Consider the following 13,180-nt stretch of genomic DNA (forward strand, 5'->3'; position numbering starts at 1 on the left):
ATGTCTCACCTGCGTGTATATAAACACATCGAATCGAACCATGCCATCGACATTCCATCTTCATCACCATCGCTTTTCGCAATGTGTCGATATATCTTCCACCACTATACCGGCTGCGGCCACATCTCCAGCTTCGATTTCCATAGCTGCGTCGATGTCATCAATCTGCTGCGCGGATTATCCCAACCAGGCTTGAATTCGCCCGATCTGACATGTACCAACGTCAAGGTCGAACACGACTTGTGCTCCACTAAGATAGAGGCCTACTGTCTGCAGTGCGAAATAGACTGGCAGCGCTTGGCCCAAGGCACTGAAGGAGCCGTTCGCAGCATCCCAGACTACATTCAAATTGAAGGGCTTGATAACTCGGACCCCATCATCACGACCAAGATGCAGTGGCAGTTTACCGAGTCCCGAAAGCGCGATTTCAACGACGCCTTTGTCAATCTTGACCTCGATGGCGACCACAAGTCCGACAGCAGCAATGACAATGACAGCACCGTCCAGCCCAGCACCATTGCCAATACGTCGACCCTCAGTTCCCCCGAGCTATGGCATGATTTTGTTGACGTCCCGCTGAACGCCCATGACCACCACGCTGCAGACGAGGACAAAGAGGATTGCGGTCCCAGTCCTGCCAAGAAACGTAATGACTCCATCTCCGAAGACTACGTGGTGATCGGTACTGACATCCTCACCACCCAGGCAGAACGACTTACTAGCGCAGCCAACGAGGAGGAAGACTCGGACGAGGACGACTTCTACAGCCTGTGGCTGTCCGACTCGGACTCAGACTCGGTGGCTGACGACACAGAAGATACCGCCGGGTCCCTCATGCGCAAGTTGGAAAGGTTCACTTTCTCGACCTACCGATCTACACCTCGAAGCCCTGATCTCCCTTGTTCACCGCGTACCCGTCCCCGTCCCGACCCGCTGCCTCTGTACGTGGGCTTTCCCGGCCAACCGCCTGAAAAGTCGCCTCGGACTCTTCGGCCTTCGTCCAGGGGAAATTACCTCGATGCGAGGACGGAGCTGCAGTCGCCTGTGTTTGAGGGGTTTCCTGGTATTCTTCCGGACGAGGATGAGTTGGGACTGCGGTCGCCTGGTCTTGTGAGTTTTCCGCGTATTGTGATTGAAGATGTTGATGAAGACGAGAAGGGGAGAGAGAAAGGGAAGGTAGAGGTGGGCAAGTCGACTGGTACGGTGTTAGGTCTTCGTGGTGCGAGTTTGGCTTCTGGTTCGGGGTGTGCTGCTGCTGTGTTGAAGGGGTTGAATATTGCCATGTCGAGGAAGTGACCTTGCTAGTTCTTGTTTTGATCTGGTTGCTTTGCTTTTATTGCTTTTGTTTGATTTGCTTCGTTTTGCTCCTTCTGTCTTCACTGTCTGACGCTTTGCATTCATACATTTGCTATACAGAATTACAGAAAGTCTCGACGACAACTCCAGTCATCTCCGCTGTATAGTCGACAACCCGAAACTGATTCCAAAACATGAAGGTTACCAACATAGTGAATCATTGTAACTACTAATTTGACGCCCATCTAATCCACCGTCCCCTGCAGTTCTACATTCTCAACCTCCTTGCTCCTGTTCCCCGTCCACTTGAGACGATAGACAACCCAAGCCAAGTACATCGCGCCACACACCCCAGCAACAACCGCATACACAATCTTCCCCCCATGAGTATTATCCGCAAGCCGAAGCCCTAACCCACCATTGACCATGCCAAGGATGATCAGAATCCTGCCCAGCCAAACATGCACTGGGACTAGAGCCGACGGCGTCTTCTTCCGGATATACCTCCAGTGGTGGATGGCACCCAGGAACGGCTGGATGAGCATGAGCACAACGATGACTGTTCCGAAAACCGTGTGGGCGTTGTTGTGCAGCTATAAAGTTATTCAGCTGAACACATTGGTAGAGATGACGACTTACTCTGTCTAGTATCTTCCCCACACGAAGGCCAGTGGCCAGGCCGCCGAGCATAAGAGCCCATCCTGTGAGTTGGATGCCGGCATGAAGCCAAACTGCGTGTTTGGACTTGGAGAGGCGAAGTACTGTAGCGCCGAGAGGGAAGATGAGGACGAAAGCCACGCTCATCAGGATTCCGTGTGCTTTGGCGTAGGAAGGTACGAGGTAAAGATCTTGATATAGGATGGTGGCTGAAGCTGGTCTGGCGAATATCGCTGCTCGTAGTAATTAGTAGGATGTTGATCAAGGAAACGCAGTACATACCTAGGATTGAGTACAGATATGTCGTACGAGTTATTTTATTATCCATCTTTGTTGATCTTGAGAGAAAAGCAAGGATGATCTACTTGCCATGCATGATGAAGAAGAGCGAGTATCAAAATTTATAGCATTTCTTGTGCTCGTCTGCCTTATGTGTACTATACTATTGTTGATGAACAGACTGTATTGTTGGACAAAGTGCCTATGTTCGAAGCAAATATCCAACCAATCATCGGCCAACAATGTACAAAGACCGAGAAATGCGAGCTGCAGGACACAGCCACACCAAGCAAACAACACCAGTCATCAATACGAGGCCCTTAAAAGCGGGAGGCAGTCCAAGTAAATGACCGAGAAATCCGAGATTGCAGCTCCATCTTTTATCAAAATGACCAGACAACGACATCTACAGCCGGCTGGCCCAACACCACCACTCCCAGCGCCCGTCAAACCGAAGGCATGTATCGGATGTCGAACTCGAAAGGTAAAATGCGACAAGAGATCGCCATGTAAAAACTGCGATTTGTGGTCAATGGAATGTGTGTATCCGTGCCCAAAGCGGACGTGTCCTCGACCGAAGAAGAGAGCGGAGTCTCCGAAACAAGGACGTGGGAGACATGATACCAGTTTGTCTACGCCATCGTTGATTCCGTTCGGCTGCCACTCTGTCGAAGTAGCTCCGTTGCATCCCTGCTCGACTCAAGTGCAGGTCTGTTGGCGAAGGTACATCGAGTACGTCGATCCCCTGGTCAAGGTTCTGCATACGCCTTTGGCAAATACAGCAGTGGAAAAAGCAGCTTCCAACTGTACGTCCCTTGTCCAAAGCGAGGAAGCCTTGCTATTCGCTGTATACTTTGCATCGGTATTGAGTATGTCTGCGGAAAACATCAGCGCCCTCCTCAGAATGGACAAAGTCGCCGCAGTGAAAACCTATCGCGCCGCAACAGAACACGCGCTAATGCGAGCCAACTTTCTCGTGACGAATGATCTAGCCGTCCTTCAAGCGTTTGTTCTCTTTCTCTCGCTGAGCAGCTTCACCGACGAGGCGAAGCTAGTCTGGCCGCTCACGGGCATCGCGCAGCGCCTTCTAACCACGGACTCAACTGGCAGCGATTGCCCCGTGTCCGAGGAAATTCGTCACCGTCTTTATTGGCAGCTATGGTACATGGACAAACGGGCCGTCGAGGACCAGGGCAAAAGCGCCTTGGACACGACGCAGAATACTGTTTCCCTTCCGTGCAACATCACCGACATAGAATTAGATTTAGGGCATACATCACCAACCACGCAAAATACAAAATGGACAGAAGCGAGCTTCCTTCTCATCCGACTTGATATTGCGAGAACGCGCTCCTCACTCGCCACTGCGCAGTCCCTCTACGAGAAAGAACAGCTCATCCAGCGCTGCCATGACCGTATAAAGTCACGATATCTGGCTTCCTGCGACGGCAAGCAGCCCATCCATTGGTTGGCGAAACATGTCTCCAGTGTTCTTGTCGCTGAGATGTGGTTTGAGGTTCATAGCGCGGCGTGTTCCTCTACGCTTGGTGCCATGATTTCCTCTCGGAGCACGCGAGCCAAACTCTTCTCCACGGCGGTCAGTATCATCGATATCCCCCGACGGGTTCATGAAGATCCCCAGGCGAAAGCGTGGAGCTGGTTGCTCAAGGGATACCTTCAGTTCCAGCCTCTGTTGTTCGTGGCGGCTGAACTTTCGTCGCGGTCAATGGGGGATTCGCTCAGTGTGCGAGCTTGGGAAGTAGCACATACTGCGTTTGGGAGATGGCCGGAAGACACGAGGAGAACCAGACAGGGGAAATTGCTGGATAGTTTGTTGAGCAAGTCGCAGGAAAGGTGGAGGGGAATGCGGCAAGAGGCTGCGCTTGCTACGGCTTCCTTGTTGACTGTTCCTCTAGCAGATGAGCCTGCTCGGGAAAGTGACAAGTCAAGTCCATCTTGTCAATAATAATCGATTCATTCAGGGTGGAATAAGCAAGGATGAATGTGGACCCGTCCGACCAATCAGCATCACTCTTTCAAAACATTCATCATCCATCCACCCTCTCTCACCTCCATTCCTACGACCCTACCTATCTATCCATCAACATCAACAACTCACAATGCTCCTCTCTCCCCGTTTCCACCTCTTTGAGATAGGCGACCAACCTTGGTGCCCCGACTGGGTCATCGCCTACATCCAGTCCTACCTCACCAGCGTCTGGAACCTACACATTCCCCCCTTCAGCCGGACCTCCCCGGCAGGCACAGCGGCCGAGCTCGTCACCGAAAACCTACCCGATGCATCATCTTACACTTTTGTAGATTGCTGCGCCGGGGCAGGAGGGCCCACATCGACCATGGAGCGCGTCTTGAACTCTCGGCTCCAGGAACAGGGGAAGCGGCCTGCGCGGTTTGTTCTAACAGATCTGCACCCGAGGATCGATGCCTGGGCCGCCATTGCCAAGAAGCAGGAGCATGTGTCGTTTATTCCGGAGGCCAGGGATGCGACGTGTTGCGGGCGGGTTGCGGCCGAGGGGAAGGAGTGTCGAGTGTTTAACTTGTGTTTTCATCATTTCGACGATGCGATCGCAAGGGGTGTGTTGAGGAATGCGGTTGAGTCGGCGGATTCGTTTATGTGGGTTCTCTTTCAAGGTGGAGGGATCTTGGTGATGCTGACTTGGCAGTATTTTCGAGTTCGCACAGCGCAACTTCTCCTCGCTGCTGAATATCCCGGTTATGGTGCTGTATCCTTTTTTGCGTACGCTGCAGCGGTACAGGTATTCGCCTTTGCATCTGTTCTTCACGTATGTGGTGCCGCTGTTCTCGGTGGTCTGTTCGTTTGATGGGTTCGTGTCTACGTTGCGGTGTAGGACCCCGGAGGAGTTGAGTAATCTCCTTCGGCAGCCGAATCTGGATGTTTCGGGATGGGAGTTTACGTCGGGCAATCGCATGATGATGTGGCCTTTTCTGCATATTTACTGGTTTATGGGTGTGAGGAAGTAGTGATTATCATTGTAAGTCATGTCGCCAGGCGGACAGCTCTGGCATCCTTTGCTCTACCTCTTGCAGAACATCAAATCCCAAAACAGCTCGTTGTCGCGAAGACACCAGTCCAATCCAGTCTGTGTCTCGGGTCAGGCCTGACCACCTCAAAACCAAGTCGCGCAGTCGTTGTAAGATTCCATCGGCGAGGTGAAATGCGCCTCGGTTGCGGATGGCGCCTTGGACGTTCCGGGCAGTCCGGGACTTTCGAATGTCTTCGTAGAGTTTCAATGCTTGTGGGATTTTTGACTTGTAGTCTTGGGAGGATGCTATGTGGTATAGTAACATTCCCAGCATTGCGCCATCTTCCACGGCCATGGCGGCCCCTTGCGCCAGATATGGCAGAGTCGGATGACACGCATCTCCAAGCAGTGTAACAGAGCCCTGGAAGATATTAGAATGTCGCCGATTATGTGCCGGTGAAACAGACCTTAGTCCACAACGGCAACTCAGGAAGATGACAAAGCTTCCACTTCAGGACAGTCGGTATACAGGAGATCATCTTCCCCAGCCTAATCCAATTCAGTACTTGACGCTAGAGCCAGAGGAAAGAGAGACGAACGTCGGATCCCACTCTCTGTACCCATACCGCATTTCATCCACATCCCCCTGCGTCGTACGCACTCCCAGCGGCAGATCATCGGGCTGGAGCAGCACGAGATTATACTCTTGTCCGCCGCGAACGGGGTAGAAGACGGCATGTTTATTAGGACCCAGCCAGGCAGTCACGCCTTGTTTCTCGCAGAGTGTCTTTACCTCTGGATCATTCAGGGCTAAGAGCTTCGCTCTCGAAAAGGTAGCGCGGTAGGCTAGGTCCCCTGTTTCTTCTGGCGTATGGGGTTCATCGAGGACGACTTCGCGAACCTTGGACCAGAGGCCTGTCTTATGAGCTTGGGACGTGGAGTCGAGGATGGAGAGAAACGAACCATCAGCACCAATGATCACGTCGCCAGTTATGGTCTCGTTACCCACAATGACCGCAGTCTCCTCAACGAGGATCTTCTCCACAAGCGCGCCTAGACGAATCTCCACTCCGAGGTCTCTAGCCTTGTCGAGAAGAATCTGGTGGTAGTCCGCCCGATGGATGACGCTACACCCGTTAGCAAGGCACTAGGATAACAGGGATACATACATCCATGGCGCTCCATACTCCTTCACCAGAGACTCCCCACAGGGCATCGAGGTGATGATCCTCCCATCCTTGTACCGTCGCAGGTCCGTGAACTCGACTTTCATGCCCTTTTCTTCGATCTGAGGCAAGAGACCGAGTTCCTGCATGATCCGGGCTCCATTTGGAGGGATTTGGATCCCAGCGCCAATCTATCGAGTCACCCTCTGCCTAGCAGTAGTATTGTAGATTGGGATGCTGATCCTTACCGGCAGGATTTCGGCTGATTGTTCCAGGATAAGCACGTTGAGGTTCTTCCGGCGACAAGCAATGGCACAAGCCAGTCCACCGATTCCCGCGCCGACTATGATGACTTTCATTGACTTACTTTTATGTACTTCTTACCCCCTCTTGCTATGCTGAGATGAACTCTGGACATTGTGGATGCGGGTGAGAAGATGCAGAGAACAAAGAACAAAGAACGACGAGCGGTGAACAACGTGCGGGGGCATTGCATATAACTACTTTGAACCTTTGATATCTTGACTTCGCAAACCTCAACTTCAACAATTGAGATCAATCAATATCAGTGCAGAACTCATGCAGGGTATATGTTCATTGAAAACATGCTTATCTCTCACATATTGATCCGAGACAAATATATATTGGCCATAACACTTGTGGACATGTCCATTGTGCTATTCGGCTGTTATTGACCAAGTGGAGACGACAAATATAGCCGCAGTATCAGATAGATTACTGTCCAGATGACCCTGAGTCCCTGACCCAGTTACCAGTCTGATGGATCCAAGCCTGTAAAAGCCGCCGTTCAACCATGGATGTGCGCTCCATTGTCTCAGATGGCGTGTCTTAGTCTTGGGACTCTTGGCCTGCCCCTGAGAATTTCCGCTAGACTAATCCTTCCGAGCGCTCTGAAACAGGCCGATCGCGAACTGGGAAGAGTCGCCCTATCCCAGCGCGTTTCCCTTCAATAAAGCGCTTCTGGAGGGTCCATTGTAATAAGGGGAAATTTCTGCATATAAAGACGGCCGCCCGTTCTATATCAGTGGATCATATATCCGTTGACAGTTGCACCAGGCGGCAAGAGCTATACAGAATGAAGACAGCGATTCTTTCTCTTTTCCTGGCTCTCCAGGCCTATGCTCAGGTTACGGGCTCTCCCTCTGGCTTCGCTGCCGGTACTACAGGGGGTGGTTCGGCGACCCCGGCAGCCCCTTCCAGTCTGGACGAGTATGCCTCCTTCTGACACTGGATCGATCATAGCTAACTGTTATAGACTAGTGCAATGGATCACCGACGACACGCCCCGTGTCATCCTCATCGACCGGACCTGGGACTTCACCGGCACCGAGGGCACCACCTCGGGCAACTGCTGTAGCATGCCATCCACGACTGTCTGCAACGGCGGCACCTCCAATGGCCAGGCCTGGATTCAGGATCACTGTGACGGGGGAAGCTGGGTGTCGTGCACGTACGACAATGCCGCGCTGACGCCCATGGACGTGGGCTCGAACAAGAGTATCGTGGGTGTCGGCAGCCAGGGTGTCATCAAGGGCAAGGGACTGCGTGTGTGCAATGGGAACAAGAACGTGATTATCCAGAATATTCACATCACCGTATGTATCCCTGACCCCATCCACGAACGAAGCTGATCAAGCAGAATCTCAACCCCCAATACATCTGGGGCGGCGATGCCATCACCCTCAACAACGCGGACATGGTCTGGATCGACCACAACAAGGTATGTCTTAGGACCCCTTGTAAAGAATCACTGCTGACAAGGAACCTGGAAGATCTCCCTGATCGGCCGCCAATTCATCGTCAGCGGCTGGGGCAAAGCCGGCCACGTCACCATCTCCAACAACGAATTTGACGGCCGCACCTCCTGGTCCGCCAGCTGCAACGGCAAGCACTACTGGACGCTTCTTCTGCTCGGCGAGCAGGACTACTACACCTTTGAAGGCAACTGGCTGCACGATGTCTCCGGCCGCGCCCCGCACATGGGAACCGACTACACCAAGTCGCAGATCTTCTTCCACGGGGTGAACAACTACTTCCAGAATGTGGGCGGGCATGCCTTTGACGTCGGCGTCAACACCTGGGTGCTGCTCGAGGGCAACTACTTTGAGAACGTCAACACGCCGCTGACCGACACCAGCCTGAATTCGGGCGGCAAGCTGTACACCACCGCCACGGTGGATGCGGCCGGCGCCTGTTTCGATCAGCTCGGATATATCTGCGAGTGGAATCGCTTGGCTGGGTGTGGTGCGTGGCAGGACCGTACGGATGCGGATGTCAAGAGCAAGGCGGCTACGTACAAGAGCAGCTTGGTGGGCCATTGTGCTGTGGCGGATGTGCCTGCTAAGGTTGTTGCCAGCGCTGGTGTTGGCAAGGTGTAATTCTATTCTTGTGTATATTTTATTCTTTCGTGTATACTAGAGAGGTATGTATAGACTTTAGCGCTGGCTGATTCATCATCGGCGGGGGGTCTTACATCAGAATGACAACTCGGTGATAACCACCTTAAATATGTGGCTATTATCAATAAACAACCGGTCCATCAATTCAACCAGTCGAATATTGACATAGCAAAATGAAGTCTATCCTGGTCACCGGCGCAACAGGCAAACAGGGTGGCGCCGTCATCAACGCCCTCCTAGCCGAAGACGCCGACATCGAGATCCTGGCAGTCACCCGCAATCCACAATCCAGCTCCGCCAAAAAACTAGGCGACAAATCCCCCAAGATCAAACTCGTACAGGGCGACCTCGACGACCCAGCGGGAATCTTCAAAAATGCCCACCAAGTATCGTCCGAGCCAGTCTGGGGCGTCTTCAGCGTGCAGGTACTCACCGAGTCATCCCAACTCTCTGAGAGAATATCAGCTTACACCAGCAGATACCCATGGGCCAAGGCCAAACCGTCGAAAAGGAAGAACGCCAAGGCAAGGCACTAATCGACGAGGCCCTAGCCCAACAGGTCCAGCACTTCGTGTACTCCTCCGTCGACCGCGGCGGGGACGCATCCACCGACAACGCGACCAACATCCCGCACTTCATCAGCAAGCACCGCATCGAGCAGCATCTGTTCGAGCGGACGCGGGACGCAAACATGTCCTGGACGGTGCTGAGGCCGGTGTTCTTCTTCGACAACATCGCCCCGGACTTTATGGGGCGGTTTGTCCTGACGGCGTGGGACACGTACCTGCAGGGGAAGCCGCTGCAGTGTATCGCCGTCAGCGACATCGGGTATTTTGCTGCGCAGGCGTTTCTCAACCCGGCTGAGTACCGGAATCGGTGCCTGTCGTTGGCGGGGGATGTGCTTACGTATGAGCATATGCAGGAGACGATGCGGCGGAGGACGGGGCGGGAGGCGCCGACGACGTTCCGGGTGGTTTGCTACGTTGTGATGTGGATGGTTAGGGAGATGAGGGTCATGTTTGAGTGGCTCTATGCGCATGGCTACCGGGCTGATATTGCAAAGTTGAGGGAGATGCATCCGGGTTTGAAGGATTTCGTAAAGTGGTTGGAGGAAGATAGTCAGTTTGTTAAGCGTAGTTCCTAGTTACCTAGTTACTCTATAGTCTGTTAACTGTTAACCGTTAGTTGGTTGTGCGTCTTGAATGCCATACTCGCTGTTCCCAACATCCCTCACCATTAGGCTGACGCCTTAAAAGACGTACTAACTACAGGGTGTTGCTCTATTTATGTACACTTGGCTTCCCTCGAATCCAGCCCCGTACCTCGCCTTGATAAATTAAAGACAATCGTGCATACCATCGAATCCATCATTTTATTACAATAACGAAACCATGAAAACAGCGGACTGTCTCCCATACAACCCCAACATTCCACTCCCTTCGGCTACCGTCCCTCCCTCGTAGCCAGAATCGTCTTCATGATCCTCTTCGCGGGAGTGACAGTCGGCCATGTATGGCAATCCTTTCGGCATCAAACATCTGGCTCGGGGTCGCATTCTCCCTAGGTGCCATTGGCGAGTTTACCGGATGGCTGGCCCGTACAGTGGCATATCGCTGCCCGTACTCTGTCAAGGTGGAATTGAGGGCTGAGCAGGGGGCGAAGAAGTGATTGTCTTTTTACTTTACATATCTCAACGGGGGTGCTCTCGATCATGAGATAATAACGTTCTTCTTCTGGTTTACATGATAGGAATCTTTTGTATTGAGGAAAACGAGTCTTATTGTCAACTGCACAGTTTGAGTGTAATGTCTTCTCTTTGACCAGGCTCGAGTCTATGGCTATTGTCAGCAACTCGCTGGTAGACCTGATCTGACACTCCCTCGATATAAACAATGCCTAAGAATAAGCAGCTGCATCTGGTATTGTGGGGTATGTCTGGGCTATTTGCTGCTAGGGATGTGTCTCATTTCGGAGATCTCTGCTTTCGCCGGAATTGCAGATATTTCCCATCGACATTATCGAGACATCCAGTTGGACTGTGGGTGTCAAATACCACATCCAATAGCCTTCCTACAAGTCAATTCCCGAATAGGAATAACACGACGCTAAGTGACGATTCGAATGCCGGTCCGGTGTCTATGCCAAAGCATTAAGTAATCATTACTCAGCTCGTTACATCGTTAGGGCATTACTATTTACTACTGTAAAGGGCCCAGTATAACTCCAGACATCCCCCCCGAAAACTGCACTGCCAGTCTCTCCCACAGTCGACGACATCCCTCCGAGCATGCGACGTCCACCCACGCGAATGTTTCTAAAATCCCGACCAAATGTGGATACGACGTGACATTCAACCCCCGACAGAGGGTTCCAACATGTTCAGCTAGCCGAGGGTGTTCTGGCATCCCTTCCGCCGCGATGGCCGCCACGGTAGCGCACCAGAGAAGCAACGGACTGCACAGGACCTGCGTCATTTGGTCGAGTTTGCTGGCGAGCAGCGGGAGGATCATGGCTCGGATCAGGGCCGAGCGCGGGAGGGGAAAGGTAACGTGCGTGGCGTACAGGTTCGCTGCCAGTCGGCAGGTCAGGTACAGCCCATGGGAGACGGAGAAGTCATCTGGTGATACGTGGCACATATCGAGAACGGATTCGACGGGGTCATGCTCGTCGGGCAGGCTGAAGATGGCGTGGTGGACTTGGTTGCGGACGTCGGCGAAACGGTCGCAGTCCGACGGATCGAGGTGGCGATTGTAGTACCATTGGACCAGGGTGGAGTATTCGCTGAGGTGCAGGAAGACGTCCACGATGGGCCCTTGCACCGGTGGGCAGGAGGAGAGCAATTCCCTGAACCCGAGTTTCCCCATCGTGGCTGGGTCGTCCGGGAGGGGAAAGGCACTCAGAGGAGACGGCAGGTTGATCTCGTTGCCTTCCACATCGACCCGAGGGAAAAGTGGTTTGGTCAGAGCGTGGGCCGCCTTCATTAGATCCGCGCTGGATGAGATTAGCAGATTTCCGCAGTCTATTGGAGTTGCTGGGTGTAGACGGCACCTACATTGTGATCAACCAGCCCAGAGCGAACAGCTTGATCGACTGGATCCCACCCAGCTGGCGCAACAGATGACAAATGACATTCCAATGCATGGAGTGATAGTCCCGACTGCCATAGAACGACAGCGACTGCATGTCCACAAACGGGGGCGTGAACGGGCTTGGATCGCGGCTGAGGTCTCGTCTTGTGGTCTCGTTGACGGCCAGATGCAAGATGGCCAGGATGACTCCGTCTCGCCATTCTTCGTTGGTATAGTCAACCACATGCTCGCGCAGCAGCCGCAGAAGCCGGCCCTTGTAGTACAGCTGATCCCGAGTGTCCAGCACCGGATTAAAGCCGTAGCTGATGCGCAGGACGTCTCGATGGCACGAGGCGGCCCACAGGGTGGTATAGATCAAGATATTGCTTTCCCAGTTTGGGGCCAGCCGCGATTGGTAGCATCTCCCGGCGTAATCGGCGCGGCGGAAGTTGGGCCAGAGATTCATGAACGCTAGTCATGTTAGTCTATCTCAGGATCGTGCAGAAGTAGACCAACCATGGTGAAGGATATCGTCTACGCTTGGCCCAACATTGGCATCCACCGGAGAAAAGGGGTCTACCCTGCCAGAGACAAGCCTCAGAGACAGGCCCGAGGTGCTGCCTTGCGTCTGGTTGGACACACACACCCCTCCACATGTCGCGCAGATGCGGAAGAGAGTCCCATCGCTATTTGAGTTTCGGGTCTGAGTTTGACTTTGAGGTACTATTACGCTAGTTCTGGTCCCTGTAGTCTGAGGCTCGGAGGATCCCTGGGCCAGGTCCTGGTCCCTGACCGTTCCAGGGCACGTACAGCCTTGAGCCTCTAAGTGCCTGTCCCGCGTCGGACGTTGAGCAATCAATTGCTCTCTCTTGGCCTCCTCCTCCTGCCGGTATGTACTGCGTTTCTCTGAGATCCGGTGGCGGATCAGAGCTGACCGTGTGCTGCGGGATTTAGCGTCACCTCCTCGGCCCAGCGAGGGGCCGTCCACAAAGAGGATCTGCTGCGGTTTGCCGCCTCGTGGGGTCATGGCGAGCAATCCACGCAAGACCACGGTCAATCTCTGACTAAGAAGGGGTCCTCTGTCGATCGGATCCTTCTGACCATCAGAGCAGCAAGCTGACGTGGGACTGGGAGTATTTTCCTGCACGTGGTTACGTGACTAGCGTTGTTGGTCTCGATGGCAATTGGGTGCATGGATTTGATGGCTTATGGAGTAGCTAGAAGTAGTCCAATGAGGAGAGTGAAACACACTTCCAAATCAGGACTGGTATATCCATAGTACAGGGCCT

The 13,180-nt window shown here is 53.2% G+C and overlaps 8 protein-coding genes across 8 annotated transcripts; 5 read left to right on the forward strand and 3 right to left on the reverse strand.

Annotated features, from left to right (window-relative positions):
• Positions 1-81: 81 nt before the first annotated feature.
• On the forward strand, positions 82-1,296 carry Aspvir_004084 (uncharacterized protein; the record flags this gene model as incomplete). Its single annotated transcript, XM_043267320.1, has 1 exon — positions 82-1,296. The coding sequence occupies one exon, from the start codon at positions 82-84 to the stop codon at positions 1,294-1,296; it is 1,215 nt and encodes a 404-aa protein (XP_043123255.1).
• A 245-nt stretch (positions 1,297-1,541) lies between these two features.
• Aspvir_004085 (cytochrome b561 domain-containing protein) lies at positions 1,542-2,281 on the reverse strand (the record flags this gene model as incomplete). Its single annotated transcript, XM_043267321.1, has 3 exons — positions 1,542-1,889; positions 1,936-2,186; positions 2,236-2,281. 3 exons carry the CDS (start codon positions 2,279-2,281, stop codon positions 1,542-1,544), a joined length of 645 nt encoding a protein of 214 aa, XP_043123256.1.
• Positions 2,282-3,103: 822 nt separating this feature from the next.
• On the forward strand, positions 3,104-4,198 carry Aspvir_004086 (fungal specific transcription factor domain-containing protein; the record flags this gene model as incomplete). Its single annotated transcript, XM_043267322.1, has 1 exon — positions 3,104-4,198. One exon carries the CDS (start codon positions 3,104-3,106, stop codon positions 4,196-4,198), a length of 1,095 nt encoding a protein of 364 aa, XP_043123257.1.
• A 154-nt stretch (positions 4,199-4,352) lies between these two features.
• Positions 4,353-5,235, forward strand: Aspvir_004087 (uncharacterized protein; the record flags this gene model as incomplete). The annotated part of the gene is made up of 2 exons (XM_043267323.1): positions 4,353-4,867; positions 4,917-5,235. 2 exons carry the CDS (start codon positions 4,353-4,355, stop codon positions 5,233-5,235), a joined length of 834 nt encoding a protein of 277 aa, XP_043123258.1.
• Positions 5,236-5,241: 6 nt separating this feature from the next.
• On the reverse strand, positions 5,242-6,552 carry Aspvir_004088 (putative salicylate hydroxylase; the record flags this gene model as incomplete). Its single annotated transcript, XM_043267324.1, has 4 exons — positions 5,242-5,658; positions 5,705-5,786; positions 5,837-6,364; positions 6,407-6,552. 4 exons carry the CDS (start codon positions 6,550-6,552, stop codon positions 5,242-5,244), a joined length of 1,173 nt encoding a protein of 390 aa, XP_043123259.1.
• A 947-nt stretch (positions 6,553-7,499) lies between these two features.
• Aspvir_004089 (polysaccharide lyase family 1 protein) lies at positions 7,500-8,802 on the forward strand (the record flags this gene model as incomplete). The annotated part of the gene is made up of 4 exons (XM_043267325.1): positions 7,500-7,633; positions 7,680-8,019; positions 8,064-8,144; positions 8,197-8,802. The coding sequence occupies 4 exons, from the start codon at positions 7,500-7,502 to the stop codon at positions 8,800-8,802; spliced, it is 1,161 nt and encodes a 386-aa protein (XP_043123260.1).
• Positions 8,803-8,996: 194 nt separating this feature from the next.
• On the forward strand, positions 8,997-9,967 carry Aspvir_004090 (NmrA-like family protein; the record flags this gene model as incomplete). Its single annotated transcript, XM_043267326.1, has 2 exons — positions 8,997-9,248; positions 9,302-9,967. 2 exons carry the CDS (start codon positions 8,997-8,999, stop codon positions 9,965-9,967), a joined length of 918 nt encoding a protein of 305 aa, XP_043123261.1.
• Positions 9,968-11,021: 1,054 nt separating this feature from the next.
• Positions 11,022-12,918, reverse strand: Aspvir_004091 (uncharacterized protein; the record flags this gene model as incomplete). The annotated part of the gene is made up of 3 exons (XM_043267327.1): positions 11,022-11,814; positions 11,876-12,362; positions 12,408-12,918. The coding sequence occupies 3 exons, from the start codon at positions 12,916-12,918 to the stop codon at positions 11,022-11,024; spliced, it is 1,791 nt and encodes a 596-aa protein (XP_043123262.1).
• Between the last annotated feature and the right edge of the window lie 262 nt (positions 12,919-13,180).

This window comes from Aspergillus viridinutans (assembly GCF_018404265.1).
Source record: "Aspergillus viridinutans IFM 47045 DNA, scaffold_2, whole genome shotgun sequence".
NCBI classification, from domain to species: Eukaryota; Fungi; Ascomycota; class Eurotiomycetes; order Eurotiales; family Aspergillaceae; genus Aspergillus; species Aspergillus viridinutans.